This window comes from Quercus robur, chromosome 9 (assembly GCF_932294415.1).
Source record: "Quercus robur chromosome 9, dhQueRobu3.1, whole genome shotgun sequence".
NCBI classification, from domain to species: domain Eukaryota; kingdom Viridiplantae; phylum Streptophyta; class Magnoliopsida; order Fagales; family Fagaceae; genus Quercus; species Quercus robur.
Window position 1 is genome coordinate 41,652,451 of NC_065542.1, and position 27,257 is coordinate 41,679,707.

At 35.0% G+C, this 27,257-nt stretch overlaps 2 protein-coding genes across 2 annotated transcripts; one reads left to right on the top strand and one right to left on the bottom strand.

Moving 5' to 3' along the window:
* The first annotated feature begins 585 nt into the window (after window positions 1–585).
* On the top strand, window positions 586–8,961 carry LOC126698429 (uncharacterized). Its single transcript, XM_050395642.1, has 7 exons — window positions 586–673; window positions 790–884; window positions 2,262–2,362; window positions 4,866–4,935; window positions 6,790–6,817; window positions 6,899–6,959; window positions 8,747–8,961. The coding sequence occupies exons 1-7, from the start codon at window positions 661–663 to the stop codon at window positions 8,850–8,852; spliced, it is 474 nt and encodes a 157-aa protein (XP_050251599.1). The 5' UTR covers window positions 586–660; the 3' UTR covers window positions 8,853–8,961.
* Window positions 8,962–12,779: 3,818 nt separating this feature from the next.
* LOC126701054 (uncharacterized) lies at window positions 12,780–21,323 on the bottom strand. The gene is made up of 3 exons (XM_050399197.1): window positions 21,254–21,323; window positions 13,864–13,934; window positions 12,780–13,468 (listed from the first exon to the last, which is right to left on the bottom strand). Exons 1-3 carry the CDS (start codon window positions 21,321–21,323, stop codon window positions 13,163–13,165), a joined length of 447 nt encoding a protein of 148 aa, XP_050255154.1. The 3' UTR covers window positions 12,780–13,162.
* Window positions 21,324–27,257: the final 5,934 nt, after the last annotated feature.

Consider the following 27,257-nt stretch of genomic DNA (forward strand, 5'->3'; position numbering starts at 1 on the left):
ACATGTCGGGTTAGTATTGACTTACATAATCGAATATTCATGAATTGATCTGCCACGAATCCGATACATGAACACAAATTACTACCTCTACTTAAAACTATTGTCAAAGATGTATAATTATCACCCGATATATGCGAGATGTAGAGTATACATGTGAACTACATGTACTTGAGGTCTAGAGATTAGTAGACATTCGTAAATTTCTAAATGCCCTTGTTTCTCAAAAAGAAAAAAAAAGTTTCCTTCCAAAAAGTAAAGTGGGTCTCACTCACATTGCCGTGCTCAAGCAGCTCACCTCAACGTTATCTAGTCGCCGCGTAACCAATTCGTAATAATAATTTCATTATTACTTTACACTATTGCCAAGGCCAGGAAAAAATATACTATAAGGATAATGGCGACGACGTCGTTTATCATTTACAATCTGGCCCATATTTCTATATTGGCCTGTAAAAAGGGGCCCAAAAAATTCATGATGACATGGCGGAACATGATTGGTAGTTTCACGTAACTCGAAAGAGAAAACGCCCGTAGAGGAACTAATCCAACTTTACCCCTAAATTTAAAAATCAACCCCTCCCTCTCGTGTGTGCCCTAGCAGAGAAATTAGAGTTTTTTTTTTTTTTTTTGTTTTTTCACTGTCAAAATTTTCGCGCGAAAATGGAATCCGAAGGTGGCCGTTGGATAATTATCTTTGTTTATACTACTAATTCGTTCGTAGATATGAATTTGAATTTGAATTTTTTTTTTTTAAATGTCGATTTTTTTTTTGAATTTTGAAAATTTCAGGGCAAAAAGCCTCGTTGAACCCATCGGCAATGCTTACTTCTCTTCTTGGCAGGAGAGCCAAGCTCCACGAAGAGCTTCGAATCATCGAGAAGCAGGTAAATTTTCCTATTTTTCTACAACTTGTTCAGGAATTTAATTTAGCAATTATTAATAATGGTTTTTTTTTTTTTTGGGATGAGTATCAGTGTATAGAAATTATGGGTATTTGAGTAAAATGCAAAAGGGCTCATAGTGCAAATGGGAACTGAATGTGAACATGAAAGGATTGGTGCTATGCTTAAACCAATGCAAAAATATGTGTTAACATTGGGAATTTTGGACCCACTTATCATTTATCAAGTTCTGTTAAGTTATCTGGATTAGCTGCTGTCTTACTTTTTCCGATTTGTGTTGCACCTAACATAGCATCCTTTATTCAAATTTGTATATGATTTTGTGTTAACTGTGAATGTATACATGTATTAGGTTTCAATAATGTGTTGGTAAGTCCTAGTGCCAAATCATCAACAGTGTCTTATTTGGGTGGTTGTGTTTTTTGAGTGAAACTTGTTTCATTGGAAAGTAGATATCTAGCACTTCAAAATGGACACAAAATTGACCCAATTTGGATTTTTAAATGATTGATAAATGGTTGTTTGAAATTGGTACAACTATGATTTCTTGAGTGAATAATGTAATAGTTAAAATGAGACGTCACTCAAACATGAACGAATTTGCGGCAGTTTGTTTCCTTGTTTATTTCCATATCAAGCCCAGACTTTAAGCTACCTATGAAAGCCTCACTTTGCACAGAGGAAAAGGTAGTCGTTTTAAGACCATTAAGAGGGACTTAATTTGATTGAGCCTAAACTATCAGAAAACTTCTCCCCATGATTATTATTATTTTTTTCATTTCAAACAAAAGAGTTGCCTAAACCTTTACCTGCTCGGTAGAATCTTTCCAGAGGTTTCTTTGGAGGTTGTTGTAGGAATATCCTTCACTTGAAAGTAGCAAATTAGCATCTTATGTATGCGTCATTTAATACAGAATATTAATGTAATTTGTTGCCATTGGGTTTACCATCACCATTACATAGAACAAGAAATTCTCAGCAGTGTCCAGCTCTTATTTATTTGTGGCTGAAACTGTATATGGTGTGGTGTATAGGTGAATCTGGCTAAGAATTCCAACCTCCTTTTTTTCTTTCCCTTTTTCCTAAATCCAGGAAGATTTTTAAGCCCATGTGCATGTACAAACATGCAAATATCTTTCATTTGTTTAAATTTTGAAATGAAATAGGGATAAATAGTTTAAGCAACCTTCTTCACACCCCCCCCGGGCATGTGCGGGTGATAAGCAGTTTATGCCACTAATATTAATACATATATATATATATATATATATTTTTTTTTTTTATTGTAAAAACACACACACACACACACAGAGTAAAATGAAGATTTGGTTGGAGCCTAATAGTTTGCTTTTACTCCAGGTCTATGATATGGAGACTAGTTATCTACAGGACCCGAGCCAATGTGGCAATGTGCTGAAAGGTTTTGAAGGGTTCCTATCTGCAACTAAGAACACTGCCTTGTATGAAGTGACTGAGAATGAGATATTCTTTACCTTCAATTTTTACTTTTATGATTACATTTCCCCCATCTTTCATTGGCGTTTATATGGATTGAATGTATGTGTGCTAAACTCCAAATGCGTGATAATTTTTAGTGAAAATACAGAGACTGGGTTATTTTTGAAATTTATTTTAGGAGTACCCTGTCTAATTATGCTTATTCGAATTTCTTCTTTGTTTCATATTCTTGTCATGTTTCTTGTTGGTTAAGATACCTGTGCCTTTAACACCTCCAAGTCACATTTATGATCTGGTGAAGTTCTTAAGGTTTCAGCGTTTGTCTTGTATCTGTTCTCTATGTGAAGTATTCTCACAAATGATTTTCTTTTTCTGACCTGTTTTTGAACCAAAGCTCAAGAATAAACTTAAACAGTTATCTATTTTGACCCTGGAGAGGAGAGAAAAAGGGGGGGGGGGGGGGAAGCAGCTTGTCATGGTGGCACTATATTGAATCCCTATATATTGCCATTTATGTTGTTTGGTCCTCTTTTGAAAGTGACATTTCCCTCTCTTTTTTCTATAGCAATTCAGTGCACAAGTTGGTGCAAAACTGAATAGTAATTATTCTAATCAATATGATAATAACAAGAAAGAGGATGAGACAATTATTGGGTAAGTTGTAAGGTGATTTCAAGGGTGAATTGGACAGCTTCAGAACCTTCAACAGAATTGACGGCCACACCTACAAAGGACCCTGGCTCTTGAAGCACAAGCATAGTTTTGGCAATAAGCAGTATGTAAATGGAGATGTGAAAATGGAACTTGGACAGTGAAGGTATACAGGGAGGAAGAGGAATGAGTATATGGATGGGTGGTAAAATGTGGTGATTTGTGGTAATGGTTTTGGTTTTGGGCTAATGGGAATAACTAAGAATTGGATTGGGAAAATGGTGAGTCAAAAGGTGAGGGATTTTTTTTTAGGTGGGTGGTACTATGACTATGAGGAAAAGGTCTTTGGTGATAATGAATGTTGTGAGGAAGATAAGAAATAGCGCAGAAGAAAAAAGGAAAGGGAGAAGGTAAGAAGCATGGACACTTCAAAACTGCCGGCATTTCTGTGTCTGACACACCAGGGACACTCTTTGCTTGCTTGTTCTCATTGCGTTGGGAGGAAAAAAAATCTTTTTATTTAAAAAAAATTCCTCTGATTTTAGTTATGTATTTAAATATTTGATAGTTATTTATTTCAAAACTTGAAATAAGCATAAATTATGCCTATAAATAAATAATATTACCTAAAATATTAATTAATTAGTTGTCGTATCCCCACCATGTCGTGTCCTAATTTCTAAGAATTGTTGTGTTGCTATGTCTCATGTTTGTGTTAGTGTCAATTTCCATGCTTCTTAGAGGAGAAGGAAAATAAAATGTTTAATAGGGCCACACTAGATAATGCTGAATTAGCAGACGTCTCTGTTGGCCACTAGCAACATAAGCCAAAATTGAATGGAAAATAGATGGTTGTACTAAATAGTTACACTTTTGACATTTAAAGGGCTAAATTAGAACTTTTGAAATCGGGGGTCCAAATTGAACTGTCTCCATGTTTGATGGACAGAAATTGCAATTTGCTGTTAATTATTTAAATGGAAAGAAAACTTACCATGGCCTACTTTTAGAAAAATCGGTGGACATATATATATATATGCTGCTCAAGGAAAAGTTGGGTCATTTCCAGTGCTGTTCGAAACATGTTGGAGACATGTAGTTTCAGTAAGAGTCTCAATTGCTGTCTTAGAGATAAATATCCATTTTTAAACTGAATAGATTAATATTGGGAAGTCAGATGTTTCTCAGTAAATTAGGTAAAGGTTAATTATGAACAATCTAAACCTCTGTCTTAGATTGTTTCATTCTCTATAGCATTCCATGTCATTCCTCTAAATGGGAATTTTAACTATATCTGTCACTTGAGGGAATCTAACTTGGTTGGATGTTTAGAGAAGAAAACATTACGTGCAATGATGCAAATCATTGAAAAGCTGATGAACCTTAGACATATCTTCATAGAAACAACATTTTAGATTGATGGATCCTAGATGTTAATATATTCTTATAGGGGAAAGTCCCCAAAAAAAGAAAAACAATATATATTTTTATCTTTGTGACAAATTAAACCTCATACTTTTAAATGTGCCATTTTAAACCCCATGCTTTCATTATTGTGCCAAACAAAATTCTCTATGGTCTCAAGTGTTTCATAATTTCCAAGTGTCTGGAACAATAATGAAATTGCAAGGTTCGAAGTGGCACATTTGTAAGTATGGGATTTAATTTGTCACAAGGATAAAACTATAGGGGTTTTTTGGACCTTTCCTTTATATTATATTAAGACGTACATAACTTGATGTTTCTTGCATTATGCATGTATACATACATAAAAATTAATATTTTTTTAGATGAGGTGGGTTGTTGTTCATCTGATATCAATGAAACCTAACCACTTGAAAACTTGTGGTGCAGCTTGAAGCGGTCTAGGAAGTTTCAGCCTGAAGATAGGCTCTTCTCATTATCTTCAGTCACCTCACCAGCTGTATGTATATTGAATTTCAATTGTTTATTGAAGGCACTGCATTTACTATTTAATCTTTTCTTGTTCTGCTTTGTTGTCTTTCTTGGAAAAGTGGCCTTCATGCAAGATAAGGCGGGCTGTTTCATCACTTTACTGTAAATTCTAGCTGCTAGCCAGTGTTCAGTTAGTAGTTAACATTTCTGCTTATGTCATTTATTATTGTTGAGCTAGAAGTGCTCAATTGGTAGTTAATATGTTTGCTTTTGTCATAAACTATTGCCAAAGTATTTTTGGTTTGAATGGGTGTGTCTTTATGCACTTGCATATGTGATTTATTCTGGTTGTAATCCATAATGATATTGGAACACAAACAGGGTGCCGTTCTCCTTTTTCTTTTGATGTCTATACCTTTTTTCCCCTTGATAATGGAAAAGTAGAACAAAATGAGGTGGGGGTATACCAATGTTAAAAGAATTTTTGACAAGTCCTCTTTCTCCAGAGTCCAAAACACAGCACTGGGAAGGGTATCTGTAAAAATCTGACCTGTTCCTCGATTTATAAAGGATGATAGATAAGTGTATGCTTGGTTTTTCACTCTCATTTTATTTTCAAAAGAGTGCCTTCAGAATAGTAACCCATTTTGACTTTAAACCGGCAGGTAGGTAGCATTTAGAAGCAGCTAATTATCCTGGTTATTGAAGTCGATTCTGATGTTGGAGTTGGAATCCATGTCAGGGCTTCTCATATTTATTTTCCATTGTTTCTGATCATTGTAATATCCATTAGATCTCATGATCTAGAAAAAAAATTCTAGGTGAGATCCTGCTGTATTTGCCCCAAATTAAGACAGCCACATGATTATGCCTTACCTCTACCAGCCAGAGCCTCTGACTCTGAGGGATGCATTGCATTTATGTATCACGGCTGAATCTCTAGAGCAGTTCAGCTACATTTAGGCAAACCCATGATCAGGAAATTTCTATTCTTTCGGTCATCATTTATGTTCTGGTTCCCATATTGCTAGCATCTTAAAATTGTATTAGGGATCAAAGGTTATTCTAGTTGTAAAATACTCTCATTTTTTTTTTTTTTTTTTCCAGTTATTTAGTTCTTAAGGTTTGCATGCTGCTTGATGTTAGTGTTCTATTAATAATTTTGTCCATTTCCAGGCGAAGTAATTTAGATAATAAATTTCTAAGTCTTTGGGGCGTTTAAATGTTAGTTGAGATTACTGATTTGGGGCTCATTGAAAGCCATCACTTGATAAATTGCAGTCAGGTTATATCACTTGGTTTGCCTTTGCCATTGGGTAATATCAAAAGCATTGAAACAATGAATCTATCAATGCACAATACATCAGGTTCAAAATACGAATTTAAAATCAAGAAATTTCAGCCCCCCATTTCCCTGTGGGCGACAAAACAGCAAAGAAATAAAATATGGCTGTGGCCAAAAGAGAATTAAGAATATGGTGGTGGATATGATACTTTCCGTTAGTTTTGTTTTTGTTCATGGCAAAACATACAACTCTACAGTAAAGGGAAATTTTCCTTTGGGATGTGTTACTCCATAGAATTGATTTCTATTTTTCATTTATAACTGCAAAATGTTCTCCATTATCGACTGCATGAGAGAGGAAGTCATATACTGAGATTTACTTTAGACTATTGGTCAACTGTGAAGTCCTTTTATTTCCCTTTTTCCAATCCTTCCAAAATCAGATTTTTTGCACTGTGAAGTCGTTTGCTCCTTTTGTTATTATTATTATTTTTTTGTTTCTCTTAAAAATATAGATCATAATGGTGTCATGTCCACCAGGAGGTTCTTTGACTTATTTTAACATGGTTTTAACATATGTTCTACTGTGTTTGTCAGGCTGAAGAGCTTGCCGCTGGACGAGATGGTGAGCCTATATAAGTGAACGTTTTGACTGCTTTGCTTTTCTAAATTCTTATTGTTTTTCCTTCCTTTGTGTTCATTGCAGATGGGAGATCAGACTATGGTCTTGGTCGGTCTAAGGGTGGAGGTATTTACGCAAATGGCCAGTAAGTACTCTGCTACTTTATCACTCTAATGATTATATTACAAATGTTACCCAAGCTTGAAAATGATTGAAATTGAACAAATTTTACCATGTGTTTGGGCGCTCAACTCTTTAGGTTACGCTGGTATTTTAAATTCTTTTGTTGCAATCTTCAAGTTTGGCAAGTTTGAAACAGAATTTGAAAATTGTCCTCGGAACACGTTTCCGGAATTTGTAGAGGCAAAACCCCGTATTCAAAATTCTGTCTAAACAGGTAGAATTTTCCAAATTCCTTGATACTCTTCTCCTCACTCTCTCTAACCCTCTCTAAAGTCGTCGAAGACACTGTTGACATTGTTAGAATTATGGTTCAAAGATATTCATCATTTCCTAACAGCTAAAATTTTTAGAACAGTTAGTAATTTAACATGATATTAGATCAACAGATCCTAAGTTCGATACATCGCTTTACTCTACCTCTCATTTAAAAATGTTAAAAGTCTCACGTGTTGAGTCCTACTTATTAAGGGGGAGTTTAGGCCCACACGTGAGGCAGAGTGTTAGAATTATGATTAAATGATTAAATTCATCATTTTTTTTAATAATTTAAACTTTTAGAACAATCGTTAATTTAACACACATCAAAGACCTCATCCTCCTCAAAGAACCAGATGACAAATGACACTTCTCACCAGTAAGATCCAGAACATTTTGTTGATTTGCTCATTCATGGTTACAATTTCAAGGACTTTGCCTTTGCTAACTTCAACATGTCAACCATAAGTTTGATGGGTACAAGGACCCCAAAGTGGATGACAAGGATGATGTTGTTTTGAAGGAAAGGAGTTTCAGAGAGTTCGTGGAGAAGAACTGGTTTGTGATTGCGGAATTCTATGTGCCTTGGTGTGGACATAGCTAGTCATTGGTGATGAATTATTGATTACATGTTGCTGTAACTAAGCTGAAGGGCATAGATATAGTATCCGTTTAGAATTGCTTATTTAGCTGAAACTGAAAACTTTTTGTTGAAAGTGTAGAAAAAAATGTTAAAAATAAGCTGAATAGTACAGTAGGACCTATGAATAGTATCAAAAAGTATAGTGGGACTTATGAATAATAGCAAAAATAAGTTGAAAGTGGAGATAAATTGAAAAATTCAGCTCATCCCAAACACACACATAGACTTGGCCAATGTAGATGCGTTTGCGGAGATTGACAGGGCTCAACAATAATATGTTAAGGAGATCTTTATCTACCAATTGAGAAAAATTTCAAGATACAGTGGTTTTGTTGATTGGAGAGATTTGTATTGGTTTGAGAAGAGAGAGAAATTATAAGGTCCTCATGGTGAACAAGTAACGTGGTCTACCATTCCACTAAAAGGCTCTTACCTGTTTAAAATTGCTGAGTCATAAATTATTCTTAAATAGAAACTGATTACTGACTCAACAATTTTAAACAAGTAGGAGTCTTTTAGTGGAATAGTAGACAAGTAACGTGGTCCACTATGAGGGCTGTATAATTTCTCAAGAAGAGGAGATGAGAAACATGATAAATAAAAAAAGAGATTCGTTTTGTTTTACCTGAAAAAGAAGAAGAAGCTAGTTGCAGAAGCTTTTATCTAGATTGTAGGTGATTGTTTTTAAATGATGGGTTTGAAAAAATACCATCATTTTAAAATTTCCATGAAAATATAAATTTCATTTTCCAAACATAATGTTAATGACAATATTGACATTACTTGTGGCTAATTCTTTATAACTTCTGGCCTCATAATGTAAAAATAAAAAATAAAAAAATGTGTCACAGGGGAAAGCCGAAGAAGGGAAGAGCTGGGCCAAGGGATGCAAAACGAATGAGGTCTTCAGGTGATCCGGATTTTGACTATGATGATGATCCTGATGTGACATTGTAAATTTTCTTGTATACCTATCTCCTAAAAAAAAGAGAAAAAGAAAAAGAAAAAAGAAGACATTGTAAATTTTGCTTGCACTGAATGAAATGTGATTTGGCTTTTCTGTGTATGCTTTGCAAATCTTGGGTCTTGGGGCCATAAACAGTAAGCTTTTTGTCTTCAAAATCCCGTCGATTCCAGAACTCCTTAGGAAATGAAAGCCCCTCTTTAACCCTTGCAGTTTATAAGAAATGGTGTCATTGCATATAATCAAATTTATATCTTTGCCAATTTTTTATTTGCATTGAAACTGAAACGTTACATATAACCTGAATCTGATCCTATCATGGTGAAGGATGTCATCAAAGTTTCCTTTACACCAAGATGCAGGCTAGGATGTTCTTTTGATAGTGCAGTATTGCTTTTATTATGACCACTTGCAAGATCTCTCCAAAACTGTACACTGTAATTTATCTGTGGGAAGATTTTTGTGTTTTTAATTTGCATTGGTATGGGTACTTTTCGTCTTTTGGTACGTGCTAGGCCTGTCCATGGGTTGGGCTGGTTCGGGTTTGGACTTGAACCGAACTCGACCCATCTAGGTGGGGTGGTTGGATTTTAGACATGTATTTGATCGAATAGTCGGGTTGGATCTGGTGTTTTGGGCCACTGGTTGGGCGGGTCGAAGTTGTTGGTTAGGCGGGTTTAGGCCATAAATTGGGCCCATTTTTTGGACTTACATGAAATTTATATTAGTTCAATTTTTTCAGCATTTTTAGCCCAAATTAAGGAGTTTGGCAGGTTTAAAAATTGCTTGGGTGTCATATTTTTTGAATTTTTCATATAAAATAGATTGGGCATCCCTTTTACTTTTTTTTTTTTAAATGGACCTTTAAGATAAACTTAAATTAAGCAACAACTCTATTTATAAATCCATGGGCCTTCAAAACATGAATATCCTAGACAAAATACCCCACCAGAAGACACAAAATAAGCCTATTTTTACCACATGTTAAGCATTAAACATCTTGGACAAAGTAACTCACCACAACACAAAATAAACCTATTTTTACCGGATTCATATCTTCTAGATTTCTTATGGTACTCTACCAATAGATTTTCTTAAATCTTAATTATTTAAAAAAAAAAATTGATTTTAAGGTCAAGATTCTGCCATGTCAGCATTCTTAAAATAATAAAATAATGTTGCAAACGAAACAATTAAGATTATTGTTAGTGGAATATTACATGGCAAAATCTAGACCATTAAAGAATGATTAAAATTTAAGAAAATTTATTTGGTAGAGTACCTAGGAAATCTAGAGGATCTGAATCTATTTTTACCACATCTGTTAAGCATCCACACAATGACCACAAAAAATAAACACAGCAAAGTATATTGTAAATCTTGGACAAAGTGCACAACACAACTAATAACACACAAAATCCTATTTTCACCACATGTGACTTGTTAAACAGCCACACATTGACTACCAAAAAATAAACACAACAAAATAACCTGGACAAAATAGCAAAACACAATACACAAACATGCCTATTTTTACCACCTATGATCTGTTAAACATCCACACAATACAAGCACCTGGCAGTAAGCCAGTAGCTCAATACAAGTCATATATATTCAAGAAAAACCCAGAGGCATAAAAGCCAATTTTAACACCTATGTTAAACCTGCACCTGCCAACCACACAACAAGTAATATTTCCAGCAACAAATAAGTCAAACACAACAAGCATAAGCAATAGATTTATACTACAATATTTCCATCTATATATATAAATGAATATATACTAGGTAAGCCATATAGGCAGAGAAGGCAATTAGATTATTGCAAGTTTTTAAGATAGTAAATCATAAGGTAGTAAGCTTGTTGGCTATACAATGTTCCCAACAATATAATTAATTACAATTACGAAATACCATAGATATTTCCAAAAAGATAGATTTTCCAAAGTATTGAATGACAAATACTCTAGCTAATAAGTCTATAACTTATAGAAAAGAAAACCTGTTGACTAAGATTTCTTTTCTATAAGTATTAAGAGTAGTATTGTTAGAAAATCAATATACAAAAGAGCTTCCAAAATGTTCCCCAAAGGTTGCCTCCTTTACAAAATAAATGATTCCTTCTTAATGGACAAAAAAATATTTACAAATAATACATTAGTACCAAATACAAAACCAACTAGAAAGGACAGCAAGTTTATAACAGTAAGGGGCTAAAGGCAGTAACATATTAAGTCAATTATCAATCTTCAATACTAATTAAGGGTCTTTTGCTTAAGCTAGAACCCAATTTGGAGTTGGTACTTGCTGATGCACTTGATGATGATTGTTGATTTAAAACTAGAAAAGAAAAGGAAATAAATACAATAGATTAAATTTTGTTTGAATACATGAGACATTCAATAAGAATTAATAAACAATAAGTTTCAGAATTTAAACATATTACCTAAATCATGAAATTCCTCCTCTAATGCCTCAACCTCATCCCTTGATTGGCGATGAGAAATCGGAATTGTGGCTTGAAGCCAATTTTGTGCACATACAAGGTTTTGAACCATGAGAGGAGAGAGAGAACTTCGAAATGGATCAATAATGCGGCCTCCGGTGCTAAATGCTGACTCAGATGCAATAGTCGAAGCTGGTACAGCTAGCACATCCTTAGCCACTTTGGACAACAGTTGGTACCTAGTAGAATTGTCCTTCCACCAACCCAATACCTCAAAATTCACATCCTTTCTACCATCACAATTTTCAGGTAAATACTTTTCAACCTTATTACTACAACCTACAGATTGCTCAACTTCCAAGAAAAGCTCATATCTAGAGTGAACCATCACATATGGATCACTAGCATCCCCTTCCATTTGTGTCCTCTCACTCCCACTTGGTTCTTGCACATTTGGGGAATAAATAGAACAATAAAAATTATACAACTTCATAAAAAGATCTTTCACCTTATCAACCATCACTTTCCCCATTGCATTCCCATAAATTTTAGAAAAAGAAAACCTCAAAAACCTTAAATTTTTTCATGGATCAAAAACCACAACCACATACAAAAGAGGATTAATTTTATCACTTTCCCCCCCAATACTTCTCAAATTTAATTTGCATGTTTGTGGCTGTGTTTTTCAAGGGGGTGTTTTGGGATTTAACTAAATGAGAAATACTCTCTTGAATAACAAAGATCTCATCGAAGAAGGCATTTGAAGTAACATACAAAGAGCCGGAGAACTTCTTTGTTGCATTGTAAAAAAGCCTCAAGAAAGTCACAAATGCCCTACAATTTTGGAAATCACTCATACAAGGAGATCCCAAACCACTACTATCTTCCTTGTTTCTAAAGTATGACAAATAACCATCATCTTCAAAGTCCATTCTAAGGAACACTTTCTCAAAATTTTCAGTAGTTTCTAACATGAGGTAAGTTGAGTTCCACCTAGTAGGTACATCTAGACAAAGAAGACTCTTGGACTCCATACCTAACCTCTCCATAAAACTCCTAAAAGTTTGATATTTATTGGGTGAGGACTTCACATACCTCACAGTTTCACGCACCCTAGCAACAAATGCATCAATTTCTTTCAAATCCTCCCCCACAATGAGATTTAGGATATGGGCACAACACCTCATGTGCATGAACTCATTTTCTAAAACTGACCCATTCTAATCTTTTGTTACTCTTTGCAAAAATTTAATTGCGGTTAAATTGGAGCTAGCATTATCCACTGTCAAAGTGAATATGCCATTAATACCCCACTCACGCAAAGACATCTCAATCTTTCTACCTATAGTCTCCCCCTTGTGATCTTCAACTTGACAAAAATTTAAAATTCTCTCATGCAACTTCCAAGCATCATCAATAAAGTGACATGTGAGACACATATAATTCAAATTTTGAATAGAAGTCCATGTCTCCATAGTAAGACACCCTACAACCCTTAAAGGATTTCCTTAGTTTCTCTCTCTCACTATTATAAATTCCAATCACATCTCTAGCCACAGTTTGACGAGATGGAATATCCTTTAGACGAAGCTTAGGTTGTAAGGTAGTTACATATTTCTTAAACCCATACCTCTCAACACACCTAAAAGGCAACTCATCAATTATAATCATTTCAGCAAGTGCCTTTCTAGAAGCCTCAACAGTAAAGGTTGTTAACACAAGTTGGAACCCTTCGTCTCCATCATTTTTGGGTTCAAAAGCTAAGGTTTTCTACCTTTTACCTATATCTTCTCTATTAGGGTTTGTGGGACAATTTGTCACATGAGCTAACAAATTACTAGTACCACAACTCTTACTATCAACATGATATGATTTTTTTACAATAATTACATATAGCCTTCATGACACCCTCATCTACCTTTACTTTTTCAAAATGATTCCAAACTAAAAACTTTTTTCTACCATTACTAGTACCAGTCTTCACTTTGCTAGGTGGAACTGGGGGCAGCTCAGCATCAATAGCTTCAGCTAGGGTAGCAACAGCAACCTCTTGGGTGGTAGTAGCACCATCAGCTTGGGTGGCAGTAGAACCATCAACTTGTGTAGCAGTAGAACCATCAGCTTGTGTAGAAACAAAGGGTGCATTAATGGAGGGTTCCATGACCTAAAAAAATCAAATATAAATATTAGCAAACTAGAACAACAAGAACAATTAATAATAATAATAATAATCACACAAACTAAAAAGGAAAAACTTTGATGCTTGAATCCAGATAATAGTATTCTACATAAAACATAAAACATAAAACTCCAACATAAAAATAAAGCAGTATACTACATAAAACTTAAAACTAAACAAATCCCAGATACAAACAATATGATGCTTGAAATTTTATTAAATAATAAAAGTAGAAACATTAGTGCTCAAAATTTATTAAACAAAAATAGCAAAACGACAACAACCACCACAACAGCATAAGTAACATTCATGAACTCTAACAAAAAAAGAACAAAATCCCAACTTTTAACACAAAACACAAAGGGAAACAAAAATCATACCTTAAAGAAACCGTGGGTGTTGGAGTTTTGAATTTGAAGACTGAAAACCCCACCTGGACAACTTTCAATTTCTAAGTAAAATTAAAATAGGAACAAAATTAATCAAACAAATGAACAAAGAACAAAGTAAAATGGTTAAGGTTTCAACTTTTTTTAGTTAGGGTTTCAAATTATAAAACTTTGGGTTTATTTGATTTTAACAATAGATTTTTATAACAAATATAATCAATGAGAGACTCTAAAAAAGAGAGATGAGAAAAGGTGAATATTTACCTTAATTAGTTTGGAGTAAGAACTGAGTGGGGTGGAAGAACAAGGATGATCTCTTCAACGGTTCAACCCATATAATTGGTGGCAAGGAGAGGAGTGGGTGCTAGTGGCGGCAGTGACGGCGACTAGGTATGAAGAACTTGTAGTGAGAAGCTAGGGTTTGGACCTTGGAGTAGAGAGAGGAGAAGTGAGAACTGAGAGTTTGAGAGTTTGGTCTATTCATTGGTGAGAAGACCAAAGCTTAAAGCCTTTAAAGAGTGAAGATTGAAGACTGAAGAGTGATGAAGATTTCGTATGGAACTAGTGAAGAGATGAGAGAGACAGAGAGAGACAGAGCGTGTCTGAATCTGAGAGATATGAGATTAAGATAGAGAGAATGAGAATGTTTGGTGAAGATTGAAGAGATTAGAGAGAGAGAGAGAGAGAGAGAGAGAGCATTTGAGACCGTTGGATTGTGTTTGTTGGATTGGATGTGAGATTGAGATATCTAATCAAGAAATTGATCTCTAATTGTGATCATTGGATTGTGTTATTAGTTTTGATTTTAATGGTTGATTTGTAATTTGGTACATTTGCTCTAAATCGCTGATATGATGTGTCTCTGTGCTAGAGTCTACTAATATGACTCAAAGGAGTTTGTAGAGTGTAATTGTAACCGTAGAATTTGAATCTTGATTTGGTTTAAACGGTTGGATTTGAAATTGGGAAATTGTGCCAAAAAATGCTGTTCAGATTGGTTTCCTCTCTGCTATACATTACCTAATAACCGAAGCACAAGGCATGTGAGTGGAAGATTGCTTTATGTTACCTAAGTACTGGTCGGTTCAGTATATTCGGGTTAATTATTTTGTAATCCGAAACCTAAACCGAATAATTGGTTCTTCTTAAAATAGGACCCATGACTGATCGAGACTTGCATTCGAATCCGCCTGTGGACCTTCGAGTAGGGTGGGTATGGTCAGGTGGGTCGGATTTTTCAGGTCACTGAACAGCCCTAGTATGTGCACCTGTATATAGGTTGTGATGTTGAATGCAATGGTCAAGCTTCCAAGCAACTATGCAAAACCTAAAACATTACTGGGTTCCTTTACCTGGGCTAATTAGAAGTTTACCACCCGAGAGTGCTTTGCCTGCATATATTAAACTCCTAGGGTTGGCTTGCCTGTGGCATTATGGTTTAGTCGCACACCATTGGAAATGCTTGGTTGGCTTTCAAGTTTCATCCTCATTCCTTGAACATATGGAGGTGACTTTACACTAATTTAATTGAAACTGCTTATGACTTGCCAGGCATTAGTCAATGTGGGTGTATCTTGTCATAGGGTTTACTTTCTTTTTTTTAAGAGAGTTTCAACTTATGACATTCACTCCTAATGACAGCTCTTTGTTATCAGACCAAGGCACCAATTGGTTTTTGGTGTAGGCGGGGATTGAACCCCAGATCTCTTATTCAATCATCAGAAACTTTACCAATTGAGCTAACTGGAACTCACTCATAGGGTTTACTTTGATGTGTACATAGAGAGAATTTTCTACAACTATCTTATGTGGCAGACTATGATTGGCGGCCAATCACTTTTATATGGATTTACTATTTATAGTCTGCCATATCAGAGTTGTGGCAAAATTGTGGCACAAAAGGTTGTGGTTTTAAATGATTTAAATTTTAATAAATTAGTACGTTTAGGGTTAAAATTTGTAAAAATCAAAAGTTTAAGAATGAAGAAAATCATCCAAGAGTTGAGTTTGAGGTGTAGATCAAGTTCAAAACCAATTATTAAACGTAGGCATGCAAGTAGCTTTGGTTGGCTATTGAAGGTTGAAACTTGAAACTAATTGATTTTTTTTTCTAGATTTCATATGCACTTGTACTCTTTATCAACATATTAAAATATCAATGAATTTCTATTTTTTGTAAGTATGATTCGACTCTTGGTCTCTTATTTGACTACAAAAGACTTTACCTACTAAATTAACTAGAAAATACTAATCCTATAGAGCTTTGTATGTCATTCTTCCTCCGAAATCCCCAATTTGAGCCTCGAAATTTCCAATCATTCTCAAACCAATATAGTAATAATAATAATAAAAAAAAAAGATCACTATCAATATACAATTTTTAAATAGATGAATTGAATAAACAGAGCCTTCTTTATTCTATAATTTAATCGTATAAAATGCTTCTATTTGTATAATATCATGTGTCAATGGTTGAAAGGTTTTCTCAAGCAACGAGAGTAATGTTGTCCGTTTCCATTTTTTTTTTTTTGTTTGTTTGTTTGTTTTTTATTTATTTATTATTTTATTTATTATTTTTATTTTATTTTATTTTATTTTTAATAAAAATCTCATTAACAAACTTTATTGATATTGATGCAGTATCCTTTCATAACCATTTGGATTAGCCACAGCGGTTTCAAAGATGTATTTGATGCCGTATATCTTATTCCACAAATGAATGGTATTGGGATGTTTTCTCTCTCAGATCTCTGGTTTGTTGTGTTTGGATTTGGGAGTGATGGATTAAACGGATTGAATCGGGTGGGAAGAACACTTAAAATAGGTTCGAACAAATTTTAATGGAGTGTAATTTTTTATTATAAAATAAGGTGACATGTAATTTAAAAAATTCCACCGCATTGTTCCATTAGATACATAGAAAGAAAATTAACAGAAGTTAACATAAGACTGATATTGCTTATTTCTAAAACTTTAGGGATCAATAGCACTCATTTCAAACTTTAGGAACTAATAGTGCTCAATAGGTAAACTTTAGAGACTAACAATATTATATTTTAGCATATTTATTGACATCATATGCTATTTTAACTTTCAGAGGATGCATTTTCGTACAAAACTTTAAATCATAACACACTCCATCCCTCTCTCAACTTCTTCAATTTCTTTCTCTCTAGATTTGAATGTGTTAATATTCAAAAAAGGGAAAAATAGAATGGAAGATTTTTATGTTTGATGACCCAATTCACACACTACACAAAGTAGGACCAAAAGGCTTTGTAGCACTCCAAATGATGATTTCTATGCAAACCTCTTCCTTACCTTTGTGCCCCTAATATATATATATATATATATATATATATATATATATTATGAAATGATTTGTGACCTTTACTCTCCTCTACTTTCCCTTTCTCTCCATCCATCCAAACTAATATAAGAAGAAGACATCCTAATTACAACTTACACGGATTTTCTTTACAATTTTTAAGTATAGGGTTTTACCTGGCCTAAGTTTGTTCCAAATGATTTGGTTGGAATTTGTTCCCCGATTAATTAATTCAATTTACCCAAGTTGATTAATTAGGTTCAATTGCCTGCAAATCGTGAAAGCACTAACAAATCACCAAATAATTTAAATGCAGTAGAAATTAAATTAACCCGGTGATTTGATGATAAATGAGGAAAATCTCTCGCAAGACAAAAACCCCACTGGGTGATTTTAAGGTCATCACTCCCAAAAATTCACTAATCAACAATCAAGCAGTTACAAGTATAAGAAATTTTACTATTATCCTAGTCTATCCCAAAATACCAACTTATAGTTGAACATTCGCTTCAATACCCAATTGAACTTGATCTTGTAGTAGCCTTATTTCCCTTGATGTACAAATCTCCAATCTATGATTAACCCTTTGCACGGATCCCAATACGTGACTAACTCTAGCAACTTGAATGATGTTGTTGGCTGTAAAGTTCTTCACTTTATCAACAATGAAGATCAGGAAGCACTTGGTTACAAAACCCTATGGCGTACAAAACACAATAGCTTCTCACAGAGAAAATAAATCTCTTGGTCTTTGTATCCGTATGTGATGGTTCTTAAAATAAGCCTTATATATGTCTATGTTGTGTGAAAAGAAACCCTAAACAAATACATAAGCTTGGGTCGAATTTCAAACTTGGAAATTTCAAAATCGTAATTCTCGATAAATTGAGGATGTGTCGAGCCATCTATGGAGCTTCATATTAAGTCTCGACAAATAGCTCGACAGATGATTGCTATCGAGACTTAATGAACAACTTTTTTTCACTTGTTTCTTGGACCAATCTTCATGACTTTTAATACGAACACTTGATATGCTTGAACAACATATTTATTGATGTATTAAACCCAGCTTAGATCTACCAAATTACAAGTAAAGTGCATTTTGTCAAAGGACTAGCTAATTACATAAAATATGACCTTATCAGAATTGATTCGATTAGTAGACTTTTAACAAATATTAAGTTGACTATTTTGATTATGTGGATGTAGTTGGTTTATTTTTTATTTTTTTTATATAGCATTGGATAATTTAGCATGTTAAACTATTTTGCAATATTTGATAGATGCATATATTTTGAAGTACTTTTTATAGTTATGTAGATGGTTATATTTTGATTAATTGTGGATGGTTATGTAGATTATTCTATATATATATATATATATATATATATATGGGATGGTTTTATTTTTTTATTTATTTATTTTTTAGTATTGATTTTTTTAAAAATGTTTGTGAACATGTTCGAAATAAATTTGGGATGCAAAATGAGAAGTGTTGCAAGCAAGCAAATAAGTATCGGAAACCAGCAACTTTCAAGGAAGGTGACTTGGTTTGGATTCATCTTAGGAAGGAAATATTTCCCTCTAAAAGATCTTCTAAGTTCTAAGTTGTAGCCTCAAGCTGATGGGCCTTTCAAGGTGCTGCAATGGATTGGTAAGAATGCTTACAAGATTGAGCTACCAAGGGATTAAGGTATTTCACCAACCATCAATATTTCTGATCTTTCTCCTTTCTATGAAGATCAAGAAGACCAAGTGGACTTCGAGGCAAGTCCTTTTCAACCAATAGAGTTTGGCATTGGAGTGTCCCAAGTTCCAACAAACCCAATTTGATGCTAAGTTTGGCCTAGATTTTTTTCTTAAGTCCAGAAGTGTAGCCAATTATTTTGAACGTTTTTCCTCCAAAAAGTATCATTAATAATTTATAGTTTCCAAATAAGTCAAATAGCCTTAATTAGTAATTCCTAGGGAATTATTAGACTTTATGTTTGTTAAATATTAGCATTGATACATCATGTTGAATATGCTAGTATAGATGCGGAAGCGGAAGCATAAAATATAAACACAATAACACACGAGGGTTACGTGGTTCAGCCTAACGGCCTACATCCACGGAGGAAACCCTGAAGGGCTACATCAATAATATATTATAGTGTAGTACAAATCCTGTGTTACAATGAATTATAACATGTGTATATATAGTAAACTAAACCCTAGACTAATAGACTTCTAGTACAAGTAGGAGACTTGGCTTGCACTCAAAGTAGAATTAGGCTTGGGCCTATACTAATGGGCTAATATATCTCTAACACCCCCTCTCAAACTCAAGATGGAAGCTTGATGAAATCTTGAGATTTGATAAGGTTGAGAAGATCCCTTGAATGAAGTTTGGCTCTGTGACGGTAGTTGGAGGAAGGCAATGGTCTTGTAGTGTTGATGCGACTTCTAACGGTGGCTTGACTATACCGGAGAGTTTTGACGGTAGCAGTAGGAAGCCAAAGAAGATGAACACAGCGAAAAAAAAACACCGAGGAAGACAAAGATTGCTCTTAAATATACCGTAAGGACAGAAAACCATGGCCACATGAAGGTGGCTCTGATACCATGTTAAATATTAGCATTGATACACCATGTTGAATATGCTAGTATAGATGCGGAAGCGAAAGCATAAAATATAAACACAATAACACACGAGGGTTACGTGGTTTAGCCTAACGGCCTACATCCACGGAGGAAACCCTGAAGGGCTACATCAATAATATATTATAGTGTAGTACAAATCCTGTGTTACAATGAATTATAACATGTGTATATATAGTAAACTAAACCCTAGACTAATAGACTTCTAGTACAAGTAGGAGACTTGGCTTGCACTCAAAGTAGAATTAGGCTTGGGCCTATACTAATGGGCTAATATATCTCTAACAATGTTTTAATTTTCCTAAGCTGACAAGTCTTTTATTGTGTTTCTAGTTCTTGAGTCAAGTCTGACTTTGGTAATGCAAAATTTAATGTTTTAATTACCATTTTCATTCTCCTATGCTTAAAAAGTTTTTCTAAGCTTTATATAAGTCTTTTTACATAAATAAATAAAATTAGAGTGTATTTTCCAATTATATTGCCTTTGTGCTTCAGAAAATGGATTTCTTCTTTAAAAATTTTATTCCATTGGTGGATTCCTTGGGTGGTGAGTTAGGGTTTTGTATCTTTTTTAGTTGTGTTTTTGTATCTCACAGAGTGGTGAGTCATTTATCTCCTTTATTTATTGAGTGTTTGGTTCAATTATCATTTTATATTATATTCCAGCCATCCATCATTCAAATATCGAATTAGTTTGAGTTTTCCCTTTCTATTCTAGAATTTTTATCATCTATATTTTTGCACAAGATTAGCAAGATTGGATCCATATAGGTTTGTTCTTGTCTTTTATGTTTAAACATAACATAAATGAATTTCATAAACATAAAAGAATTTATAAACACATGTTAATTATGTACATTAAATTATAATTTATAAAACAATTATTTCATTTATGTTAAAAATGTGTTATATTCTAATTAACAAGTTGTAATAGTATAAATCATATTATGTAAACATATTCTAATGTTTTTTTTTATTTTTTTTATTTGAGTTTTCATAATGTACGTAAAAAAAAAAAAAAAAAAAAAAAAAATCCAGATGCTCATATAATTGATATTCTACTTAAATACATTTACACAATAATAGAAATGACCTATAGTATTTCATTTAATGATGAATTTCTTACATAGTTGCCTAAACTTTAGTCATACAAACTAGTAGTCATTCAGTTCAAATCAAAAAAGCGATGCAAAGTGAAAGGTTTCTTTACAGTAAAGAAGTTGAGCTCTAGCTTCTCAAGTGCAGTAGAATTTTTTGTCCCTTCTCTAAGAAGGTGTTGATTGTCTCCGTGGATTAACTACGTTAATCATCGGCTAGTGGGTTGTCTCTTTTAGGGGATTGGGAAACAAGAGTGAGGAGAGTGATTTTTTTCAATCAATACTATGGATGATCTTGCATAGAATTGGAACAGACTTTCTCTGTCAAAGAGGGAGGGTTCTAGTTGCAGCCTGACAAAAGATGATGGAGTCCCATAATTCTCCATCGCAGCCAAGATTTTTACTAAGAGAGCTTTAAGTATCGATGTTATCGCAAGAACCTTCACTCCATTGTGGAGGTCTCGCAGTGGTTTTAAGATTAAGTCTCTGGGTGATCATAAAATCCTTTTTAATTTTGACAATAAGAATGATGTTGACAGAATCCTTATGAGTGAACCGTGGAGCTTTGACAAGCACCTAGTTGCAATGGAACAATATTAGAAAGATACCCCTCTACATTAGCTCAAGTTTGAGAAGACGAATTTTTGGGTTCAAATCCACGATGTTCCATTACGATATATGATAGTGGCTGTAGTTGAAAAAATTTGTGAGGTCATTGGAGATGTCTTTCAACCAAAGGACCCAAAAGATGCAGATGGTGGGAGTTTTTTACGTCTTAAAATTTCTATCGACCTATCTTTACCTTTGTGCCGTGGACGTTTGGTTTCTCTAGAGAATGATAAGCAAGTGGGTGAGCTTTAACTACGAAAGACTTCCGAACCTGTGCTACTGGTGTGGTTGCCTAACTCATGTTGACAAGGATTGTGCTATTTGGATAGAAAGCGAGGGAACACTCCAAACAAAAGATCGACAATTTGGTTCGAGTATACGCGCACCTACTTTTATGCCATGAAGGAAGAGTGTACTCATGGTGCTTAGATTTTACTCAGCGAAGAAAAAATCAGGAACGATCAGTCCTAGTTCCACAGTAGTCATCGAGTCCACAAGCAAATCCATGGTGAGTCTAGGACCATCGGAGGGTTTAAGCGGTTGTAACGACAAGGAAGGAGGTGTATCACTGGAAGGGGAAGTCCATGGGCTAGCTGGCAACGTTAAAACTACATTTAATCACCATAACATGGGCCTTGATTTCACATATAGACTTCATAACATGATAAATCAGGACTTTATGCCTAAAAGGGTTATTGAAGAGCAAGTCAAGGATTTTGATACCCAACTGAAAGAGATCGATGCTGAGTTGGCCAAGTCTGATCATCAGAATTTTAATTCAATTAATCATGTTGACTTTGACTCACGTGCACCTAAGTGCCCTTTAGCCCAAGCTCAGAATAATGAAGCATGTGATCCTCATGATTTGGCTAGGGCTTTCACGCCCTCTGTCCAATTGCGTGTTCTTCCTAAGTGGTCTCACAAAGTGAGAAAAGCAAACCCCACGGCAAGGTTAGCAACTGAATTACTCTCAGGTAAAAAATGGGTTGCATCAGATATGGTTATTTGTTATGATTTACCTTCCAAAAGACAACATGTTTATCAGAGTGATGTTGAAGGATTTTTTGAAGTGGTGGAGGTTGATCATTAGCCCTGCCAGGAACAATGAGTTGCCTAGCATGGAACTGTCGTGGGCTTGAGAATCTACGTATAGGAAAAGAGCTTGTAGAGATTATAAGAGCAAAAGATCTCTTTGTGGTTTTTTTAGCCGAAACATTGACAGATGAAGCAAGGCTAGATACAGTACAACGAAACATTGAGTTTAACCATCGGTGGGTGGTTCAACGAGAAGGGTGAGGAGGTGGTTTGGTTCTTTTTTGGAAATCTTCAATAAATTTGAAGGTAGAGGGTTCGCATAAGTATTACATTGATGCAACCATCAACAAAAATACAAGTAATCAATGGCGCTTCATAGGATTTTACGGCGAACCAGAGAGAGCAAAAAGAAGTGATGCTTGGAATAAATTAAGACTTCTAAATTCTGATCCGGTTATTCCATGGTTATGTGTGGGGGACTTCAATGAGATTACAAGACAAGAGGAGAAGATGGGAGGTGTGTGGCGGCCTCACAACCAAATGCAATTCTTCTGAGATGTTATTAACGAGTGTAGTTTTATGGATCTTGGGTATGTAGGTTCAAAATTCACATTGGCTAGACACTTTGAGAATGGAATATCTATATGGGAGAGGCTTGATAGAGGATTAGCCAATAATGGGTGGTTTTTGAAATTCCCAGGGTCTTGGGTTCATCATCTACAATGTGATTCTTCAGACCATTGTTCGCTTCTTATTGTTCTTGCACCACTAGAGATTCCTCAACGAAAAAAACCATTTTGATTTGAGGAAATGTGTTTGTCCAACCCAAGTTATGGAGAAACTGTACAGGCAGCCTGGGACTCTATGGATGGGTCAAATTTGAGCAATGGAATTTTGGCAAAAATTGAGAAGTGTGGTATGGACTTACTTTGGTGGAATCGCAATGTATTTGATAATGTGAGACAAGAATCAATAAAAAAGAGAGAGTTGTTGAGCAGGGTTGAAATTGAAGCACAATGCTGTGGATTTAATCATCGAGTAAGGGAATTAAAAGCCAAAATTGGGGTACTCATGGATAGGGAGGCGAGGATGTGGGCTCAAAGGTCACAGTTACTATGGGATAGCCAAGGTGACAAGAATACATAGTATTTCCATAGTCGGGCAACGAAAAGATTCCGAAAAATTAGATTAGGGGAATTAGAGATGAGATGGATGACTGGAAAACTCACTTTGATGAGATCGTTGTCGTGTTGACAGATTATCAGAATCTTTATACAACTTCTACTTCTGAAAATTCCAGCAATGTGTTAGCGTATGTCCCTCAATTAATTATGGATGAGATGAATTCATACCTGTTACGTGAGTTCATGGAATGTGAAGTTTCAGCAGCTTTGAAACAAATGGCTCCACTTAAGGCACTAGGTTCGGATGGAATGCCACCTCTATTCTACCAACACTTTTGGGGGACAGTGGACAAGGATGTGACTTCCTCCATTTTATCTTGGCTAAAGACAGGTACTTTACCCTACCCTATAAATCACAATTTTATCACACTCATTCCAAAGATTGAAAATCCTAAATATGTCACTCAATTTCGCCCTATTAGTCTTTGTATTGTGTTGTATAAAATTTTTTCTAAAGTTTTAGCCAATCGACTAAGAACTCTCCCTCCCACCATTGTCATTGAGCACCAGTCAGCTTTTACCAAAGATATGTTGATTTTTGACAATATCTTAGTTGCCTTTGAAACATTACACTGTTTGCAAAAATATAATTCTGGCTCCTCAGGATTCATGGCACTTAAACTGGATCTGAGTAAGGCATATGATTGAGTTGAGTGGATTTTCCTTGAGGAAATCATGAGGAAGATGGGGTTCAACAAAAGATGGATTAATCTGACCATGACTTGTGTTAAAATAGTGACATATTCTATTTTAGTGAATAGGGAACTGAGAGGCCTTATTCACCCATCTAGAGGTATTAGACAGGGTGACCCACTATCCCTCTTTCATTTCTTGCTGTATACTGAAGGGTTGAATGGGTTGATAAAAAATGCTGAATTGAATGGAGATATTCATGGCTTCTCTCTCTATAGGAGGGGCCCAAAACTAACTCATCTCGTATTTGCACACGATAGTCTCCTATTTTGCAGGGCAATAGTGAAAGAGTGTGCCAATGTTCTAAAAATTTTGGAGGCTTATAAGGGGGCTTCAGGTCAAAAGGTGAACATGGATAAAACAGCTCTCTTCTTTAGCAGATCTACTTTGGATGATATTAAATCAAATATCAAACAAACCCTAGGTGTGCAATAGATTTTACAATATGAGAAGTATTTGGGGCTTCCTTCATTGGTGGGGAAAGGAAAGAAATCTAGCTTCAATTATATTAAAGAAAGGGCATGGAGAAAGTTTCAAGGTTGGGAAGGTAAACTACTATCATTAGCTGGAAGGGAAGTCTTAATAAAATCTGTGATCCAAGCAATTCCAACCTCACTATGGGATTCTTCAAAATTCCTTTGGGTTCGTACCATGATATTGAAGCACCAATTAAAAATTTTTGGTGGGAGCAACGAGGTGACTGTAGGAAAATTCATTGGGTAAAGTGGGATGAGTTGACAAAATCAAAAATGGTGGGTGGAATGGGATTTTGGGATTTGGCTCTTTATAATGATTCTGAAGCGAGCTTGGCACCTATTACATAATAGATCATCTCTATTTTATAAGGTGTTCAAAGCACCTTTTTTTTCCCAAATTGTTCAATAATGGAGGCCAAGGATTCGAGGGGAGGATCGTGTGCCTAGAGAAGCATACTTAAAGGGAGAGATGTTATACAAAGAGGGGCTAGATGGAGAGTTGGGGATGGGAAATCAATTAATATATGGCAGCACAGATGGATTCCAAGGAAACTCTCTTCCTAGTGGTGTCATATCCAATTGAGTCAATGGTTGATTGTCCTATGGTAGTGTTGATTGATGAAAGTGCATGGAAGTGGAATGAAGAATTGATTGATGGGATTTTCTCCCAAGAGGAAGCAGCAATTATTAAAAAAAATCCTACTAAGCTGTAGAGTTGTTGAGGATGTCTTGATATGGCCACATACGCAGGATGGGCAGTACACATGTAAAATGGGTTATAGGTTCCTCAAGGAAGAAGCCGAGCTGGGTTACATGCAGAAGGCTTCAGGAATGGACACAAACTTGTGGAAAGGGATTTGGTCTCTCCAAATTCCTAACAAAGTTAAAAATCTGCTATGGAGGGCATGTCGAGGTGCGATGCCAACAAAGGAGGTCTTAGTCCGATGTACAATCATCGAGGATCCACTTTGTGACCGCTGCCATGCAACCCATGAGACATCGTTGCATGCTCTCTAGCTATGCAAGGAATTAGACACGGTTTAGGAGAGGTTTGCCCATTGTCAAGTACGTTGAGATGCCAACTTCTTGAATTTCAAGGAGTTACTCTCATGGATACTCACACAGACAAGCGAAGTGGAACTTTTTGCAATGATAGCATGGGGGATATGGAATCAACGTAATCAAGCATGCTGCTACCTTACTCCATCAAATTTTCCAGATTTCTAAAAGAGAAGCTTGCCAACTTCACGGTTTGTTAACCATCTGCAACATCGATGTTGGTAAGACAGGTCAATCCCAGAACTAGATGGAAACCTCCTCTGGCGGATTTAATGAAAATTAATTTTGATAGAGCTATTTTTTCTAGTGATAATGCGTCAGGCATTGGTGTGGTAATTAGAAATAACTTCGGTCAAGTCATTGCATCTTGTTCCTAATGTTTACCTTAAGTTTACAGTAGCAACGAAGTGGAGGCTTTGGCAGTAGCTAAGGTGGTGTCTTTTGCTGTAGAGATTGGCATTACTAAAGTTGTGTTGGAAGGTGATTCCCTCACAATCATGAAAGCCTTATCAAGTGATCACAGTTCTTTATCTTCTTTTGGGTTGATGATCGATGACGCTAAGTTTAGTGCAGGTAATTTTGATCAATTGCTTTACTCTCATGTAAAGAGAGAATGTAATTCTATTGCTCTTTGTTTAGCAAGATATGCTTTTGACATTTCGGATTTTTTAATGTGGATGGAGGATGTTCCACCACAATTTTCAAGCGTACTTCAGGTTGATTTAGCCAACTTCTTTTAATCAAAGTTTAGTATGGTTTCTCAAAAAAAAAAAAAAAAAAAAAAAACCTTCAGTCATACAATTCTATTAGGACATATATGGAACATGTTATGAACATATGTCATATAGAATTGGCTAATCCTTTTCCGAAACGCACTTTACTTGTATTGGATAGATCTAGGATGTGTTTAATACTTGAAGGAACAAGAGTTCAAGTCTAAGTATTGAAGCCATGCAAATCTGTCCAAGAATCAAATGAAGAAGTGTTGTTCATTAAAGCGCAAAACATATCTCGATAGATGTATCTATCAAGATTTAATATTTGAAGCTCGACAGATAGCTTGACAGATGTATCTATCGAGAATTACGAAATTTAGATTTCTAGATCTGTTATTCATGCATATTTAAGCTATGTGTTTAGATTTTCTTTTCTCACAACTCTAGATATATATATAAGAATTATTTTAAGGGCCGTCATAAGGTTGTCACACTTGTTGTTACATGCATATGGTGACCGAAGACAATTTGCTCTAGTTCATATTTCT

Excerpts from the sequence above, each read along its gene's own strand:
- LOC126698429 (XM_050395642.1), top strand. Across the intron at positions 4,936-6,789 it reads CTTCAGTCACCTCACCAGCT|GCTGAAGAGCTTGCCGCTGG; the intron begins GTATGTATATTG and ends TGTGTTTGTCAG. Across the intron at positions 6,818-6,898 it reads GCTTGCCGCTGGACGAGATG|ATGGGAGATCAGACTATGGT; the intron begins GTGAGCCTATAT and ends TGTTCATTGCAG.
- LOC126701054 (XM_050399197.1), bottom strand. The coding sequence starts at position 21,323 with ATGGAGAATTATGGGACTCCATCATCTTTTGTCAGGCTGCAACTAGAA. Across the intron at positions 13,935-21,253 it reads CTCCCTCTTTGACAGAGAAA|AAATTGAAAGTTGTCCAGGT; the intron begins GTCTGTTCCAAT and ends AATTTTACTTAG. Across the intron at positions 13,469-13,863 it reads ACACCCACGGTTTCTTTAAG|GTCATGGAACCCTCCATTAA; the intron begins GTATGATTTTTG and ends TGATTTTTTTAG.